General features: G+C 40.3%; 1 protein-coding gene across 4 annotated transcripts in view; it reads right to left on the minus strand.

Annotated features, from left to right (window-relative positions):
• The window catches only part of LOC143282403 (ubiquitin-conjugating enzyme E2-17 kDa-like), a 68,472-nt gene that overhangs the window by 18,137 nt on the left and 31,071 nt on the right, over positions 1 to 19,264 (minus strand). For all 4 annotated transcript variants that reach the window (XM_076588036.1, XM_076588043.1, XM_076588051.1 and 1 more), the window contains exons 2-5: positions 16,731 to 16,794; positions 16,249 to 16,280; positions 4,596 to 4,673; positions 811 to 916 (exon numbers count right to left, since the gene is read on the minus strand). In XM_076588036.1, the coding sequence (XP_076444151.1) occupies positions 811 to 916; positions 4,596 to 4,673; positions 16,249 to 16,280; positions 16,731 to 16,794 (280 nt within the window). The remainder of the gene's footprint in view (positions 1 to 810; positions 917 to 4,595; positions 4,674 to 16,248; positions 16,281 to 16,730; positions 16,795 to 19,264) is intronic.

The following is a 19,264-nucleotide window of genomic DNA, read 5'->3' on the forward strand; positions in this document are numbered from 1 at the left end:
GTACAAGCTGAAAATGATATAGTATTTGACACCAATCTGACCAGTTTTAAACTTTCCCTGTCTTCATTATGACTTTCTGACTTCAATAAATCATTACAAAAACTCTTATCAAATAAGAAATACTATACTATACTATACTAAAATCCAGTTAGTATCTACTTTTGATTCATTTTTTGTTTGTTATGAGCATGCTTGATCCTATTACAGGAATGTTTGAGATAGTTATATCTCTGCCACGTTTCCTCTTCCCATTGCCCCTCCAGCCCCCACGCACACATACGCACACGCACAGATCTCAATATCTGTACAGTTCTTGCTTTTGCCTTTGTCACAAGTTCTGAAACAGCCTGTGTTCGAGACAGTTTGGTCGTAAAGTTAAATCTCAAGTACTTATAGCTGTTGACTACCTCTGTTCTGTTGTTTCCATACCAACATTGTTCAGCTTCCCCAAGAAACCCTCCTTTTCTGAAAACAATTATCTCGGTCTTACTCAAGTTCACAGTCACTGAGGATCTCTCTGCAAATTCTCTGAGTATGTTGATTTGGGACTGGAGCCCATGCACACAGTTTGAAGTCGACACATCATCAGCAAAAAGCAAACTTAGAATTTATATAATACTGGAAGGAGAATGAGAGAGAGAGAGAGAGAGAGAGAGAGAGAGACAGAGAGACAGAGAGAGAGACAGAGACAGAGAGATTATCAAATAAGAAATAAGCAGTTTCTCTTGATAAGACAAAGACATACAATTCATCTCATACACTATTATAAGTGGTCAGATATCATCTGTGATAACGTATTTTTTGTCTTACCTTTAGAAATGGTGAGTGCTGGTGACCACTGAGACCGGAGTATGTCAAGACAGATGTTGCCATTGCTGTTTATGTTTGGATGATAGATTTTTGTTGTGAAGGCCACCTGTGAGCAACAAACTGTAAGCTCATTGCTCCAAAACATACAAAACAAAAAAAACAACAGCAACAAAATATTGTATGAAATGGAACTTTTTCATTTCTACAAATGTAGGATGCATATTGCTACACAGTATATACCCAGTGCTCAATGTGTTGGTGGTTTTTGCAAATGTCATGATCACATCTACAGGCACCACAAAATCTGGTTCAACGTTTCTCTAAAAATACATCCTTCACATGCACGGGCATGCATGTAGCTCGAAACATGCACAGAAAATGCTGCTTCTGAAATGCATACAATATTTTGCATGCCTTTTTTTGTTTGTTTGTTTTTGTTTTTGCATGCATATGTATAGTTCAGGTTTGGTTCAAGACACTAGGGGTCATTTGAAGTAACTGAACTGTTCACTTAAAAAATAACAGGTCATTTTCAAAATTAATGGAACAGGAAAAACAACCCCATATTCCCGCCCCCAGCACCCACATTGGGCCACCCTACACCACCAAAATATGGAATTGATTTTGCACTTTGTCCATTGCAATTGCCGATTTGTCAAATGGTTTATACAGTGTGTCTGTGGCAGTATGTAGAGACTATGGACAAATGTCTGCTGTGTAGTGATGAACATAGAAAATACAACAGTCATTGCTAAACTTTATTTTGCAATGCTGAAACACTAATTTATGCTGATTGCTCTGGATAAAAAATGTTCACAATATGGTCCAGTTAATGCAAAGGAAATAGTAGAAACTAGAGCAAAGCAGTAAAGCTGGAAAACACCAGATCTACAGTGTAACTGTCACTTGCATTAGTCTAATACCATTGTTTTCGGCAAGCGCTGGTGTCACACTCAATACGACTGACGGTGGAGGTGTGGCTCAAAAGGATTAAAAGATTAATGAGTGATGCATCGTTTTGTTGAATGACTGCGCATGTGAAAATGATGCAAAGGTGTTTTCAAAATGACATTTCAAAATCTTTTGTGATGAACTTGTGTTTTATTTACAATTGTGGTGAAGTTACCAAACACAAAGGCCTGTTTCCGCACACTGACCAGTGCCGGGAGTTGATCCAAACTTGATCATAGTAACATCCCATAAGGACTTAAGCTTTATTAATCATTCATTTAGATCAATTGTTGTTTGGCACAGTCAGTCAGAATTGTAACAGCAAACAGTGGTAACTGTAAGGAGTCTGTCTGCAGTAAGCAAGTATTAATTACTGATGTTAATCGATGGTTCTTCTCTCAGCAGGTAAACAGATCAATGCAGGCAGGGACTCATGTGTTTGTTTCGTGCTCATTTATTTTGTTTTGTGCAGGTTTGACGTGTCAAAGCGATACGATCCCGAGCACCAGCCCATGCTGTATTATTTATAAACAAGAGCATGCAGGATACAGTAGATTTAGTGCAACTGTAAATGCAAGTATGCATGAGAGTGTAGACATTATTTTCAATGCATGAGAGTGTAGACATTATTTTCAATGGGTATCCCGATTGTCAGACACCCCAGCATAATGTGTTTCAGGCTCAATATATTCTTTTAACGTCACAGGGGAAACAACATCATCATTTCCAACAATTCTAACATCAAAATCAACCTTGCAATAAAAAAAACAACAACATCATTATCAAGCCTGAACCGGCATTGAACATGTGCGCCACCATGGACTTTTATCATTAATATCAAGTTTAACACTTCAAACAAATATGTGCTCCAGTTCACATCATTTTCTCCAAGTTAAAGTCTCGTTTTCTTCAGTAAGAAATGTCTGTGGAAACCTGTCTATGTTTCACTCTAGATGTTGACTTATTGTGCATCTTCTGTAAGATACAAAGGAAGAGCAACTTAACTGCAGGAACACTTTGTACGGTGAAGAACTGTGATCGAGTCTGTGTGGTCATGGGACCACAATCCAAAAAGATGTGTCATGTAATACATTCTAATTTTACACAGACAACATGCACACATACACATATTAATTAGAAAATTTTGTGAGTGGCCTGAGGGAATGTCTGGATACATTCAGATGATTTCCTATCTCTGCAGCTGCCTTCACCTCTACACTCCATCTTGCTCACTACGATCGGTGTGGATCCACTCGTTTACGCATACCCAGATTCAAACACTTGACTGTTGGCCGCCGTTCTTTCTCTGTCTCTGGACCTTGCAATTTGAATGAACTTCCTCTTTCGCTTCGTCAAGTCTCCACACTCAGCTCTTTCAAGTCTGGCCTTAAAGCCCACCTCTTCCCAAAAGTCTCCCTTCCCTACCTCTTCCTTGTCTTCAGTTTCTCCAGTTTTAGAGTTATGCATGTGTGTGAATGACTGGTGCGAAAAGCGCTTTGATTTGTCTCTGCACAAGATTCAGTGCTATATAAATACCATTATTATTATTATCATTATATTTGTAATTGAATGTATCTCACCGTCTCTTCACAATCACCCATCCTCATTTCACCATCTCACCATCATTCCTATCAATAAATATTTGTTTAAAAAAAATTGATCGGGTTCCGAGTATACCTCAGCCTGAAATGGAACTAGGGGAAGTGTATCATACACACATCCACCCCATACATCCCCCTAAGTGTGACATCTTGCCTCTGTGGAAATCCAAATCTTCAAAGTTGCAAAATGTCTGCAGGCATACTGTATGGGCCTGTTTAATTCCCTTACTGTGTTTACACAGAAAGAAAATCAAATGCACTTTAAATATGTTATCCATGTCAGTGCATGTAAGCTGGGTTATGGAAACACAGACATACCCAAGAAATGAAGTATGACTGTTAAAATGAAGAAATGAAAATAGTCATGTATGCAAAGTGCAATTGTAGGTGTCTTGATCAGATCCCAATTTTACTCAAAAGGGCCACACAAGGCATAACATCAACAAAGTAAACACATAAGATGCCTATAAATGCTAAAGAAATGTCCCAGATTCCGATTTCAGACGGTTGGTTTGTAGAATAGAAAAGATTGCAACTGTTAAACACTCACTTGACCTTTCTCCACAACGCAGCTTCTTTTAGCAGTATGTTCCATAATGCAGACGATGATTTCTTAAGTCAAAATGTTCTCCATGTATTGAAGCCATCCTCAATCGAAGAGACTGGCGGGAAAGTAAAAAAAAAAAGAGAGATAAACTGGCACTATATTCCACTACAGTTTACAATACACAGGCACCAATGCCTTTGTGCAGACGCAGCTCGTTTCATTTCTCAGCTCAGTACAAGTTTTGATTTTTTTTTTTTTTTTTTTTTTTTAACAATGTTCATCTGCTTGATGTCAAACTGCAGATGTTCAAAAGTAATAATCATTTTTTTTTTTTTTTTATAAAATAAATCGCGACTGGTTTGAAGGAGAATAAGGAAAATCTGCAAAAGCTCTTTCAGCATGACCAATTCTATGAAAAATTAATGAGTCAAGCGACTGACTGGCTGCCACACGGATAGGTCTTTTCAAAGCTGTACAAGTGTAATGACTGAAAACTGACATCATGTATATGAAGTATATAACAGAAAGAGAGTGAGAATCTGAAATGCAGACAAAGAAAGGGAAAAAAACAACAACCAAAAAACAGGCTGATCAGAAATACTGAGTTCACCCATACATGCTAAATTAATAAATCAAACCACTGCCACATCATCATTCCCAAGTTTTCTGTCAACATTATGCCCTACCTTTGGTGGTTTAAATGGGTAGTCTGTTGGAAAGTGAATGGTCAAGAAAAACACTCCTCCTTGGTATGGACTGTCAGGCTGCAAAAGTCAACAGATGAGAAACAGAAGAAGGGAAAGTAAGATGGAAAGGACATGGTTATAAACAAAAATGACTCAAAATATATTACATTTATTTGCTTTCGCCTTCTACTTTTCCCAAAACCCTTACTCCAAAACTGAAGTGTAAATAAGAACATTGATAATAATGGTGTAAAAATCTCAGGTCCATATCCAAAGCATCACATTACCATCCCCATCATCAAATTATTTTTTTCAAATTTTGAAATATGTGGCCTTTTATTCCTAACTCTTCACTTTATTTCTCACAAAGTGATACAGTACTACAAAGGGGACACTCAGTTTCAGTTTCAAGGAGGCATAACTAATCCATATATGCTACACCACATTTGCTTAGGAGATGCCTGACCAGCAACATAACTCAATGTGCTTAGTCAGGCCTTGAGGAAAAAACAGAACAAAAAAAAAAAGAAAAAAAAAAGAAGTAAGTATTAGGTATAATAAAAAAAAAAAAAAAAAAAAAAGAATAAATGACAGGTGGAAATCATACCTGGATCCTGGAATGTCTGGTGTTATGAATGTAAACCATCCCTTGCACGTGCGCCCACAGTCGTTCATGAACGGGCATGCAAGCGTGCTTACATGTGTGCGTGCGTGCGTGCATATGTGTGTGTGTGTGCATGTATGTGTGAGTGAGAAAGAGAGAGAGGGAAGGCGTGTTTGATTTATTGTGAACAGTTAACTGGAACACAACGTTTTCTGTAAGACTGTGCAGAAGAGATGAGAAGATGCATTTTTTTCAGTATATTCATGTGTTAAACATATTATTGAAATCTGAACACTTTCACTTTTTTTTCTCAGTTAAAATGCTATGTGATCACAACTTGGCTTGAGGGAGATCCGTATCATGCTTGTGCTCATCTGTTGCTGAGCTATTTTTGTTTGTTTGTTAACTTGATTTGTCTTTATATTGCATATTGCTGAAATTGTCCACTTTGTCTTCATTCTTACTAGATATTAAAAATAGCTTAATATGAATGCACTTTCTTACGATATCTTCTTCACCCTTAAGAGAGATTACACTCCAAATGAACACAATCCAATGCCCTGTTTTCCTGTTCTCCATTCTACAGAGTGTTGTCACCTAATGGCTGTTGACATCAGTGTCTACAGGGCCGGGGTTGGTTTCTTCTATTCCGTTGCTAGGGCCTCGAGTTGCATTGTACTCACCGATATACGAATAGTATTACCTTGTATTATTTTAGCATGTTTTAGGAGTAAAAATCGTGTAAGTTTAGCTATTTTTGTGCACTTTTTTGCTGATACATATACTTTAATCATTAACAGAGAAGCCTATATCAATGTATGATCAGAACCAGTGGTAAAGACTGTAACAGTTGTTGTGACATTGCCAGATACATAGTTTTCTTCTTCTTCATGTTTTTGATATTAGCAGGTGACATTGAACTTAACCCAGGACCAGCTGTAGGTGGAGAGCTCCGTGCCATACATATCAATGTTCAAAGTCTAAGAAATAAGATTGACATTCTAGACATGGAATTAAGCAATTGTGATGTGATTAATGTTTCCGAAACATGGCTTTCGGATGCCGTTTGTAACAACGACATACTACTGACTAATTTTCACCCACCTTTCAGATGTGACCGGCCAAATGACCCTCACGGTGGTGTTGCAATTTATGTAAAACAATCTCTATATTGTAAAGTACGCCACGACCTCTCAGTACCTGACTTAGAAGCTGTGTGGATAAAAACAAAACTTGATCAGACAAGTTTACTTATTGGGTCTTTTTATCGTCCTCCTAATTCACCAGTAAATTATTGGCAATTAATTTGTGATAGTATTAATAAAGCAAACAGTACATCAAGTAAGTTCGTAATATTTGGAGATTTTAATACTGACTTCTTGAACAGACCATCACAGCACTTCCTTGACATATTAAACCTATATGACTTGCATCAATTGACCAACCAACCTACACGGGTGACTGAAACTACCAGTACTTGTTTAGATTTGATAATAACCCAAAGTCCACAAATCATCCAATCTGTTGATGTCTTATCCCCCATCTGTAGTGACCACAGTGTTCTTGTGTTTCTATAAAGAATTCATTTACTGGAAAAACTTCATTTAAGAGGACTATCTATAACTACAAGAAGTTAGATGTGGAAAAATTACAACGTTTACTATTAGGGATTAATTGGAATATTGTATTGTCCAAGGAAACTCTAGATGAAAGTGCAGAACTGTTTAGTGAAATTTTACTTGATATAGCTACATCATGCATGCCTTTCAAGCAGGTTAAAATCTGCTCTGGTAATACACTATGGATGACCGATGAAATTCTATTCCTAACTGAACAACGTAAAGACCTCCACAAGAAAGCAAAAAGAAGCAATTTGCCAGGAGACTGGCAAAGTTTCCGTCAGTTTAGGAATTTTGTAGTATCAAAAGTTAGAAATAGGAAAATCGAATACTTAGAAGAATTGAATAAAAAGGCTTCTGATCCTTCACAATTTGGTAACAAAAATTGGTGGCACTTGGTTAAGTCGTTTATGAGTAAGAAGGGTGTCGATTCAGATGAAATACCACCGTTATTATTTAACGATAAGATGTACTACACAAATAAAGATAAAGCTAACATATTTAATGCATATTTTGTTAAACAGTCTATGACAGAATCTAGCTATAGTACTCTTCCAGTCATCCCTCAGTTAGAAACTGAAATATCTGAATTAAGTTTAACAGTCCCAGAAGTGATTGAGGTATTACAAACATTAAACAAAAACAAAGCAGCTGGGCCAGATCTTATACATAACAGATTACTCACTGCATCTGCCCACATTATATCTGAACCACTAACCAAACTATTTAATAAATGTTTGGATCAAGGCAGGTTTCCACTGCTTTGGAAAATAGCACATGTGACACCTTTACATAAAAAAGATGAAAGGGAGCTGTGCTCAAATTACTGTCCCATCTCATTATTAAGCTGTGTACTGTGTAGGTAAAGTACTAGAAAAATGTATTCACAGACACGTATATCACTATCTTACAATAAATAGTATCATTACACATGCACAATCTGGATTTATTCCTGGTGATTCAACTGTTAACCAATTAATAAATATTTATGATGATTTATGTGGTGCTTATGACCAAGGTATCCCGACTCAAGTTGTATATTTTGATATTTCAAAGGCTTTTGATCGGGTGTGGCACGCGGGTCTTTTATTAAAGTTAAACGCCATTGGTATACGTGGCAAATTACTAGACTTCTTTCAAGACTATCTGTCACAACGATTCCAGACTGTAGTGTTAAGGGGTGAAAAATCAGATTTACAGTTAGTACCGGCAGGTGTTCCACAGCGATCTGTACTGGGCCCTCTGCTTTTTCTAGTATATATAAATGACATAATTACAGATAATGAATCTGTTATAAAACTTTTTGCTGATGACACTAGTTTATATTTAGCATTTTCAGATCCACATATTAGAGCAGAAATAATTACCTCTGATTTGGAGAGAATTGTGGATTGGGCAAATAGATGGAAAGTAAAATTCAATGAAGGAAAAACAGATCTGCTAAATATAATCCGTGTTAACCAACAAGCCTTACCCTTGGTATTCAATGAGAACATCCTTCAAAATGTCAGTACGCATAAACACCTTGGCGTCATTTTACAAGATGATTGTAAATGGGGGGAACATATCAACATATTAACAGTATTGCCAATAAGGTAAGAATGTTGATTTCTTGCTTGAAATATTACAAATATAAATTAAACAGAAAAGCATTAGAGACCATGTATAAATCATTTATTTTACCTCATTTTGATTACGCAGATATACTGTGGGATAATTGCAGTGATGCTCAGTCAAACATGTTAGAATCACTTCATTTAGAAGCTATAAGAATCATAGGAGCAGTAAAAGGAACAAGTCATACAAAACTGCATGAAGAGTCAGGTTTATGTTCTTTAAAGGAACGTAGACAAAGACACAAACTAATACAATATCACAAAATGGTGGATGGTAACTGTCCAAACTACTTGTCTGACCTCACACACCCTCTAGTTTCAGCTAATAATCCTTACCACAGACGAAGACCACTTGAGAGAGCTGTGCCACATTGTAAAACCAACTTATACTCTGATTCATTTATTCCATCTACAACCAAACTATGGAACAGTGTCCCTGATAACATAAAATGTAGTGATTCTTTAAGCCTGTTAAAAAGATATCTTTCCTCTAGTGACACAGCCGTCCCCCCACATTATTACATTGGTAACAGAGAAGAACAAATTCATCATTGCAGACTTCGCTTAAATATGAGTAATCTTAACCAAGATTTGTTTGATTGTCATCTTCGACTGTATACAAATTGTTCTTGTGGATATCCTGCAGAGACAGTTGAACACTTTCTTTTACACTGCCCAAATTACAACAATATAAGAGAGAATACAACTGCTACTCTCCCTGCAAATAGTACAAACTTAAATACTTTATTACGAGGACCAAGTTATTAGTTCCCTTTAGAATGAACACATATTCTTGACTGTACAAGACTTTATTGGACAATCAAAAAGATTCAAGTCTTAAAAGATTCACAATGAAATATTCTCTGCAGTTATAGTGAACAGTTATTTTGACGAATGGCCCCGGATTCACTCTGTAATCTCTCTCTCTCTCCCATTACATTACTCCTTAGGTGATGTTCACTTTCCAGTGTGTTATTATTGTTGCTACTATGTTAGTATTAGTATTATCATTAATATTTTTTATTGTTGTTGTTGTCAGTGGTAGTTGCGGTAATAGTAGTTTGGTTTGGTTTTTTTTGTTTTTGTTGTTGTTGTTTTTCTTGTTTTGTCTTGCACTTCAACCTTCTTTTCATTGTCAAATAATGTATTTTCACCATTGCGTTTGTGTATTGCTTGTTGCATATGAACGAGCACGATTAAACTCATGCTTGTTGTTGCTCAAGTCTTCTTAATTGAACGCTGTATTGCACCTTGTTTCTTGATATTAAAAAATGTTTAAACCACAGGTTCGATGGTCAAATAATAGCAGGTTTCTGGAGTTCGACTGCCGTTGCACCTGGTGGGTTAAGGGTGGAGATTTTTCCAATCTCCCAGGTCAATATATGTGCAGATCTGCTAGTTCCTGACCCCCTTTGTGTGTATACGCATACAGAAGATCAAATGTGCTCGTTAAAGATCCTGTAATCCACTTGTTCGCTTGGTGGGTTATAAAGACAAGAACATACCCATCATGTACACCATCAAAAGTGAATGGCGGGGTAAAAAAACAAACAAACCCAAACTAAACGGTCTTACATGTAAAATGTATTATCTCTGTGTGAGTGTGTGTGTGCATGTATACGTGACTGGAACCTGGTTGAATGACACAAGAAAGAAATGAATTATTGATGAGCGCCCAATGGCAGCTGTCAGTCAATTCTACCCAGGTAGGCAGTCTGCTGTGCAACTGAATCTGTAAGGTGTTAAGAGCTTGGTCTCTGACTGAGGGAAGGTGCTCTATAAATATCCATACAATCATCATCATCAAAATAATGATAACAATAAAAAGTAAGTACACTAAAGTATAGGGCAGGGGAAGATAAGTAGAAGGCAAAAGACTGAAATGAAAATATGAAAGACAAGAGAGGCAAGGCCTTCAAGACTCACTTGTGATACACTTTAAAAAAAAAAATCTAATCGTTAAAATGTGTTCTGTATTTGTTATTATAAAGCTTCGCATTAAAAAAAAAAAAAAGAAGTCCTAACCAGATTCGAAATAAGTCCCCTAGCATTAATTACAGAGTAATTTCCCTTTTTCACTATCTGCACCAAAACATTTGCAAAATAAATAAAACTTCCATGCTTAGCAAAAGAAGTTCCTGTTTGAACAAAAAATGATAATAATGATTGCTCTTGTTGTTGGGTCAGAATATCAGATCAAAGTGCCAAGTTTAGAGAATACAAAAAATATAAATATAACAGCAAATGCAGTTTGCATATAATTAGGTTTCATTTTTTATTTTTTTGTGCCCATCCCAGAGGTGCAATATTGTTTTAAGCAAGATGACTGGAAAGAACTGAATTTTTCCTATTTTTATGCCTAATTTGGTGTCAACTGACAAAGTATTTGCAGAGAAAATGTCAATGTTAAAGTTTACCACGGACACACAGACCCACACACATACACAGACAACTGAACACCAGGTTAAAACATAGACTCACTTTGTTTACACAAGCGAGTCAAAAATGGGCCACGCTCAGTGAATCCATAGCGTGCACACCATCACATGTGCACACACCAACCCAAGCATGAAAATGCGATCTTACAAACATGCACACAAACACACAGAGGCGCAACAGATATTAGGGGACACTCACTCAGCCCAGCTTATCAGCTATGCGTATCATCCTGTGGATGTTGAACCTAGACACAACCGAACATCACAGGAGTGACTTAGTGCATGACCTCTGGTGGGTGGTCTTTGCAGTCTGTCATTTAATGGTGTTCCTGTGGAACAATGGCCTTGGGACTGAGTCTGAATCTGGCTTGATAAGATTCTGTGTCAGAAAGTTTAGTGATGAAATGAAAGGACAAAAACATCACCACAAATAATAATCCAACTATGTCTGAGCAACACTGTGAAGCAGAAAATGCATATCAGTGATTTTATTATTGTCTATACATTTTTTTTTCTCCTGGATTCTCCCGTCGTGTCCAATGGATGAGTAGGCAGGCAGGTCAACTGTTGATATGGGTCCTCATGTGGAAATGAAGAACAATTCTTGAGGCACAAGGTCGTTCACAGACGCTGCATGGAATGGAGTCTTGCAAGGATGGGCCCCGTTTTCTCCATTCCTCTTTTCCTGGATGACAGCTGCTCTGTTGCACTCAAATGTCTTTGTGCCCTGGGTAAACTGTTGCTTCCACTGTATTTTTACAAGGGCGACATCTTCCCAGGAAGCAAGGTTGATGTTGCAGCTTCTAAGGTTGGCCTTCAAGGTGTCTTTATAGGGGGTGCACGTAGAGGTAGTACCTCTAGAGGGGGGGCTTGTGGTTCATCCTCTATTGGTCCCCACCGGCACCCAGCTCTCTCCTATGGGTCCTAGAAGCTGCTAGCATGCGGCAGCACCCAAGCCCTGGGCAACAGCTTTGACAGGCTGGCTAAACTAGGTGAGGGTAGCCAACGGGTCTCAAACCCTCGTTGAGTTAGGGCTTGTCTACCCAAGCATGTGAAAACTGGATCCGGCGGACTCTGCGGAAGAAACCTTCATGGTTCAACGGAGAGGAAGGCAGTTGCAGCAGAGCACTGTGGAGTGCTGAGAGCAGGATGAGGCACATAGGACATCCTGGTCATCCACTGCATCCGTTTCCATCTCCAGTCGTCCTGACCTCGTCTTGCCACTAGATACAGACGGTCTCGGACAAGAGAGTGAAGTCGACGGTGTGCAACTCCTCCTCACTATAAACAAAGTCATCGCGCAAGTCATCAGTCATGCTTCATCCCATACAATCATTTTCCCCAAGCCCTGTGGCAACAGGCGAGCGACAAAGCGACAAGTGTGGGTACACTGGCAGTCGTAGCCGCGGACCTGCACACAGGCGACTCAGGCCATAGGGTCGTTTTTCACCGACTGGAGCAGTGGTGGAGATTGGCAGCCCCTTGAGCGACTGAGCAGCCCTCTTCAGGACAGCACTGCTCACCTCCATGGCATGAGGAAGGGGCTAGAAAAGGTGCCCTAAATATTGCTTGCTCCACACCACCCTAGTCAGCATACCGCAGCTGATGGGGACCCTACTCAAGCGGTCGACACACAAAGGAAAAAAAGAAGAAAACAAGGAGCACCCCATTGACCATTGCCACATGGAACGTGCATACGCTTCTGGACAAAGGTGACTCAGACAGACCACAGAGATGCACAGCACTCACTGCGAGTGAACTAGCCAGGTACAAAATCGACATCGCTGCCTTAAGTGAGACCAGACTGGCAGAAGGCGGCGAACTCTGTGAGCGAGGCGCAGGCTACACCTTCTTTTGGAGTGGTCGCGGACCTGAAGAGAGATGTGAGGCTGGAGCTGGCTTTGCAGTGAAGACAACCTTCGTTGGCAAGCTGGCTGGCCCCCTGGAAGGAGTGAACGATCGCCTGATGACGATGAAACTCCCTTTATGCAATGGGAAGAAGTTTACCACCATTGTCAGCACCTACGCGCCCACCATGACCAACCCGGATGAGATCAAGGACAAGTTCTACGAGGACCTGAACGCTGTCATTACCACTGTTCCCAACGCAGACAAGCTCATCATTCTTGGTGACTTTAACACGAGAGTTGGCTGTGACAGCACCTCCTGGGAAGGCATGATTGGGAAGCATGGGGTTGGCAACTGTAACAGCAATGGTCAACTACTTCTCCAGACATGTGCCGAGCAATACCTTCTTATCACAAATACTGTCTTCTGCCTTCCTACCCGTAACAGGATGTCATGGATGCATCCTTGCTCTGGGCATTGGCATCTCATCAACTTTGTCATCGTCAGGAAGAGGGACAGGCAGGACGCACGAGTCATGAGGGCCATGTGTGGCGCCGAGTGCTGGACAGACCACCGCCTTATCGTCTCCAAACTCAACCTCTGCATCCAGCCAAAGAGACGGCCTCAGGGCATGAAAGCACCCAAACGCCTGAATGTCAACAAGCTGGAGCTAGGAACATCAAGCAGAGCTTTGCTGACACCCTGGAGGAACGCCTTGAGTCCACCGTGCTGGACAACCAGAATGTGGAGGCAGCATGGGGTGCACTGCATGAGACGGTGTACAACACTGCCATGGAGTGCCTGGGGCCTTCTGCCAGGAAGCACAAAGACTGGTTTGATGAGAACTGCACTGAGATCAAGCAGCTGCTGGAAGACAAACGCCAAGCCTACAGAGCCCACATTGAAGATCCCAAGTCACAGTCAAAGAAAGAAATACTGAAGAGCGCACGCAGCACCATCCAGCTGAAGCTGCGGCAGATGCAGGATTCCTGGTTGAGCAACAAAGCTGATGAGATCCTGGGCTTTGCAGACAGGAACGACATGAAGAACTTCTATAATGGCCTGAAAGAAGTCTACGGTACCACCACCTCCGGATCTGCTCCACTCCTCAGTGCTGATGGTTCTACCCTAATCACTGACAAGGATGGGATCCTTGAGAGATGGGCTGAACACTTTGACAGCGTACTGAACCGCCCTTCCACCATCAATGATGAAGCCATCAACTGACTCCCCGAGGTGCCAGTCAGTGAGTCGTTGGATGTCATTCCAACTTTGGAGGAGACCCAGAATTTGAGAAAGCTATCCGTCTGCTATCCAATGGCTATCCCTGGCTCAGACTCCATTCCAGCTGAGGTCTACAAAGAAGGTGGTATGGCGCTGACTGAGAAGCTTCATCAGCTGTTCCAGCTCATCTGGCAGCATGAGGCAGTTCCACAGGACTTCAAAGACGCTTCCATCATACACCTGTACAAGCACAAAGGAAATCGTCAGGCCTGTGACAACCATCGTGGAATATCCCTGCTGTCCGTCGCAGGCAAGACTCTGGCCAGAGTGCTACTCAACCGTCTCATAGCGCACCTTGAGCAAGGTCTCCTAACAGAGAGCCAGTGTGGCTTCCGGAAAGAATGCAGGACTATCAACATGGTGTTTGCTGCCAGGCAGCTCCAGAAGTGTCAGGAACAGAACGCCGACCTTTACTCCACCTATGTTGATCTGACCAAGGCCTTTGATACTGTTAGCAGAGATGGCCTTTGGAGAATCCCGGCGAAGTACGGATGTCCCAGAAAGTTCATCACCATCATACGGCAACTACACGATGGGATGCTGGCCTGAGTCCAAGACAACAGAGAGGCTTCAGAACCATTCCCTGTCTCCAACGGAGTCAAGCAAGGGTGTGTTCTTGCCCCCACCCTGTTCAGTTTGTTTTCAGCCATGCTGACAGATGCCTTCAGAGACGCTGACGTAGGCATTGGCATCAGGTAACGCACAGATGGCTCACTCTTCAAACTCAGGAGGCTTAAGCAAAAACCAAGGTGAGGACAGACACTGTCAACGACTTCCTGTTTGCTAATGACTGCACTCTCAACGCTGCCTCCGAAGCTGACATGCAACACAGCGTCAACAAGTTCTCTGCTGCCTGTGACAACCTTGGCCTCACAATCAGCACAAAGAAGACTGAGGTGATGCACCAGCCAGCTCCAGGAAAGCCTTACGTTGAACCAAACATCTTCATCAACGGGCAACGACTGAACACAGTGGACAAGTTCACATACCTGGGCAGTACACTCTCTTGCACAGTTGTCATGGATGATGAGGTGAATGCCAGACTCGTCAAAGCCAGCGCTGCCTTCAGTAGACTCCATAAGAATGTTTGGAACAGGAGAGGCATCACCCTGGAGACGAAGCTCAAAGTATACAAGGCCATGGTTCTCACCATGGACGGTCTACAAACACCAAGCCACGCCAGAAAGCTGAACCACTTCCACACCACCAGCCTCAGAAAACTTCTCAGCATAAAGTGGCAAGAGAAGATCCCTGACACAGAGGTGCTCACTCATGCAAACTTGCCCAGCATCTACACCATCTTGATGCAGGCCCAGCTGCGCTGGGCAGGCCATGTAGTTCACATGCCAGAGCACCGGCTCCCCAAGAAACTGCTGTACGGCAAACTCCAACATGGCAAGCGCTCCCATGGAGGCCAAAAGAAGCGCTTCAAAGACACTCTGAAAGCTTCTCTGAAGGCCTTCAACATCAACCATGACACATGGGAGCTGAATGCAATGGACAGACCAAAGTGGCGTTCAGCTGTCCACAAAGGTGCCAAATCCTGTGAGGCCAACAGAATCACTGCAGCAGAGCAACACAGACAGACCAGGAAAAGCAGTGCCAGCAAGTCCCAGACAGCTGCTACCATCCCCTGTCCACACTGCGTCAGAACCTTCTGGGCGAGGATTGGCCTGACCAGTCATCTGCGCACCCACAGAGCCCAACCCACCCACCCCCAGGATGACTAAATGGTCCTCGTCGATCCCGACGGACGAACCACCACCATATCTCTTGAGAGGCCTTCCTTGGTTATGCTGTCCTTCCTTCAGTTATCCATAGAGCAGCACCTTCAGAATTCTGCTGTCCTCCATATGGACAACATGTCCTGTCCACTGGAGCTGGCTTGTGATGAAAATACACTCAATGCTGGGTAGGCCACATTTCTTCAGGACCTGTCAGTTGGACATTCTGTCTTGCCATTTGATGCTGCAGATCTTGCACAAGCATTGTTGATGGAAAGTGAGTTGTTGGATGTGTTGGCGGTATATGGTCCAAGTCTCACAACAGTATAGGAGAACATTGAAAGCCACAGCTCTATACATATTATAATGATAACAGTAAACACTGACATGAAATTGTGAACATCTTACTCAATAATGATAATTCAAATATGTTTCATTTCTTTTCAGAATAGTAACAATAAATAACAGCAAACACTACACTCACATAAAATGGAAATAAACAATTGTTAATATTACTTACAGGCCCCATGATTGTGGCTTGCCAATGAAACACTGAAACAGATCATTCAGCATGTACATAATCTAAAAGCATCAACTGTCAAAGAATATAATTATTCTTAAAAATCAAATGTAATAAAAAGTATTCACATCATAACTTAGTAACAATCAGTGTGGACCATCTTAAATACTAAAACATTTGGTGCTTCTGGCATGTCAATATTTCTTGTTCATGAGAAATGTGAAAACTCCACACACACAAACACATACACATACACACACAATCTGCATAAATGCCAACACTTGGTAACTTTCTCACTCTCTCCCAAAGAAGTCCCACGTTGCCACTGTCAAAAACAGAGAATGAGAGACTCACAGAAAAAATAAATCAACTGCTTTAGATAACAAAATAAAGTGGTCATATATCTCCAAGCATGAAAACAATCCTGTTACAATATGCACTTTAATTCAACACTGACATGGGAAAAAAGATATGCAACTTACTGTCCTCTCCAACTGGTCCTGCTGAACATGTTGGAGGTGGATCTCGACCTAGGTCTTGCAGTTCCTGCACACATAAAATGGTAAAGAGTAAACATGCCAAATTCATAATCACCATCTCTTCTGAAATTATATTGTTTGTCTACTGGCTCTATCTATCTTTTTTTCTTTTTTTGGGGTGGTGGTGGTGGTGGTGGTGGTGGTGTTTTTTTTGTTGTTGTTTTTTTGGGGGGTAGGGTGGGGTAGTGGGGGTCAAAGCCACTTATAACGAAGACAGATGTAATGAATGCCAGATACAATGTAGCAAAAGTTGATCCATGCAAAAATCCTTCTTTACATGACTAAAAATACGGAGTTGGATGTAATGAAATGCAGCTTATAAAAAAATTGTTTTCGGGGCCCCAGAGGGTGATCATGCTGTTTATAATGAAGACGCCATCATCAGTGAATCATATCTACAGCCCCATGAAGAGTTTAAGCCAGATATAGCGAAGTGGTTACTTTTGTGTTCAGGAACCATTTCTTTGAAATGTTTGGTTAGCTCACTGCATGTGCATATTGCTTCATACAATCACTGCCTATTCTAGGGAGATGAAGGAGTGTCCGCACAGGTTCATGAAATGCAGAGCTTTCTATGCATTGCTCTAAATAGAAATTACACATTTTTACATGTGTCTGACTATCTGCAAACCTCTGAGCTTGTTTCATTTTCTTACACAACTTCACATACATGAAGGTAGATTGAAAGTTCAAAGAACTTTATTTATTTATTTATTTATTTATTTTTTTTAACTGTATGTCTGTTGTATAGCAAACGTCAACTCTGTAATTCATAAGCAATAAAATCATATTCTAATATCCTGTAAAGCGAGTGCCTGTGATTGTAGAAACAGAGTGGTGGGCTCACGTGGGGTCAAAGGTTCAACAACTGCAGATACAGGCGGGATGCTACAGGGACAAGGGTGGGGTAAAGGGGAAGGAGGGTGTTAGGCTTTGATTTCATAGGCCATTTCATCATGGCATCTGTACTTCTAAAGTGAAAATTTTAAATCATTCAAGAAGTTGACAGAAAAGTTGATGGAGAAAAGTAAAAAAAAAAAAAAAAAAAAAAAATCATTTTCTTTTTCAAGACCTTTTTCAGACACTATTTAGATTTGGTTATTGTGATTTCTTTCCAAGCTGTGACAGGCACAAAATGCTCTCCAGTATGGCAGTTTTAAGTTTATATTTCCATACCAGTGCACACTCTGACAGTGTGAAACAGAAAACAAACAAAATCCCCTCCTTTCCCTCTCCCTACCTCAAATTGAGACGCTGTGCCATTCTAACAATCTTTTCTTCTGAAGTGAATTCATTCATGTGTTTTAAGCATCTAAGCCTTCAAATTGCAATACATGCCCATGTGATCTCTTTACATTAATTTACAGCCATATTTTGGAAGAATGTTTTAAAAATATTTTTATTTAAGTATATAACAGCATAGGAGAGAGGGAGAGAGAGAATGTGAATGCAAATATTTTAATTGCATATAGGCTACAGGCATCATTACAATTGCACTGAGTTTGGTGGGGATGAGGACAAAGTAGTGGTGACAATATCTTCATTGTACACTCCAATATACAGCATTTAGTTACATACAACAAATAGTCCCCGGGTAGATTATAAGTTGCAACATATTCACTGCTACCAGTAATCGAAGCTAATGCACTAATCAATCTTTAATGCTTTTTGCTGGATCTTAACTGAATGGAAGATATGTTTTGCTACTGATCGAGACATCTGTTTGTACATGTATACCATTCAAAAGAGTGTCCATACGAACATTAATAAATGAACCTAGGAATTTTCTTCTTAAATCAGCATGCAATGGGCAAGCATTGATAAGATGGTATTCATCCTTGTTAACATTTTTTCAAAGTGGACAAAATCTTGCCTCGGGCTTCTCACAAAACCTCTCAGTTATTGTTTTTAGGTGGCAACACACCAAGTCTTGTTTGTGTCAGAGCTACTCTGAGACAATAAATGTTTACATGCTTGAAATAATTCCCATGTCCGAAACCATCTTGTATGGCTCTATACAAATCATATCTTTCCTTTTCCATAACAGACGCTGTCCATTCTTGTAAATACATGTCAATCAGACGTTGCTTGAACTGGGACAGAAATAACTTGATATTGTCAGTTCCTTGTTTCAGCCACACTTCATAAAATCCTGTTTTAGCTAGAATTTCTCTGATCCCTGTAACCCAACATTTTTTACCCTTCGCATCCAGGTTTGATAACATAAGATATGCCTGCTTAGGTTTTCTGTTTTCATTCAGTTCTAGCAACCAAAACCAATATCTTACAGTTTTAAAATATGAATCAATGTAAAGGGGATATCATCTTAACTCTGAATATAGGTTCGTTGGGTGATCTGAGAGGTACACTTAAGTATCTTTTGTAGGCAACTAGATGTACTTTTCAATATTTTCTAAACTTTGTAAACCCTATATTTTGCTTGAGTACATTAAAATTGGTTGAATTTTTTAATCAAA

Source organism: Babylonia areolata, chromosome 1 (assembly GCF_041734735.1).
Source record: "Babylonia areolata isolate BAREFJ2019XMU chromosome 1, ASM4173473v1, whole genome shotgun sequence".
NCBI lineage: Eukaryota > Metazoa > Mollusca > Gastropoda > Neogastropoda > Buccinidae > Babylonia > Babylonia areolata.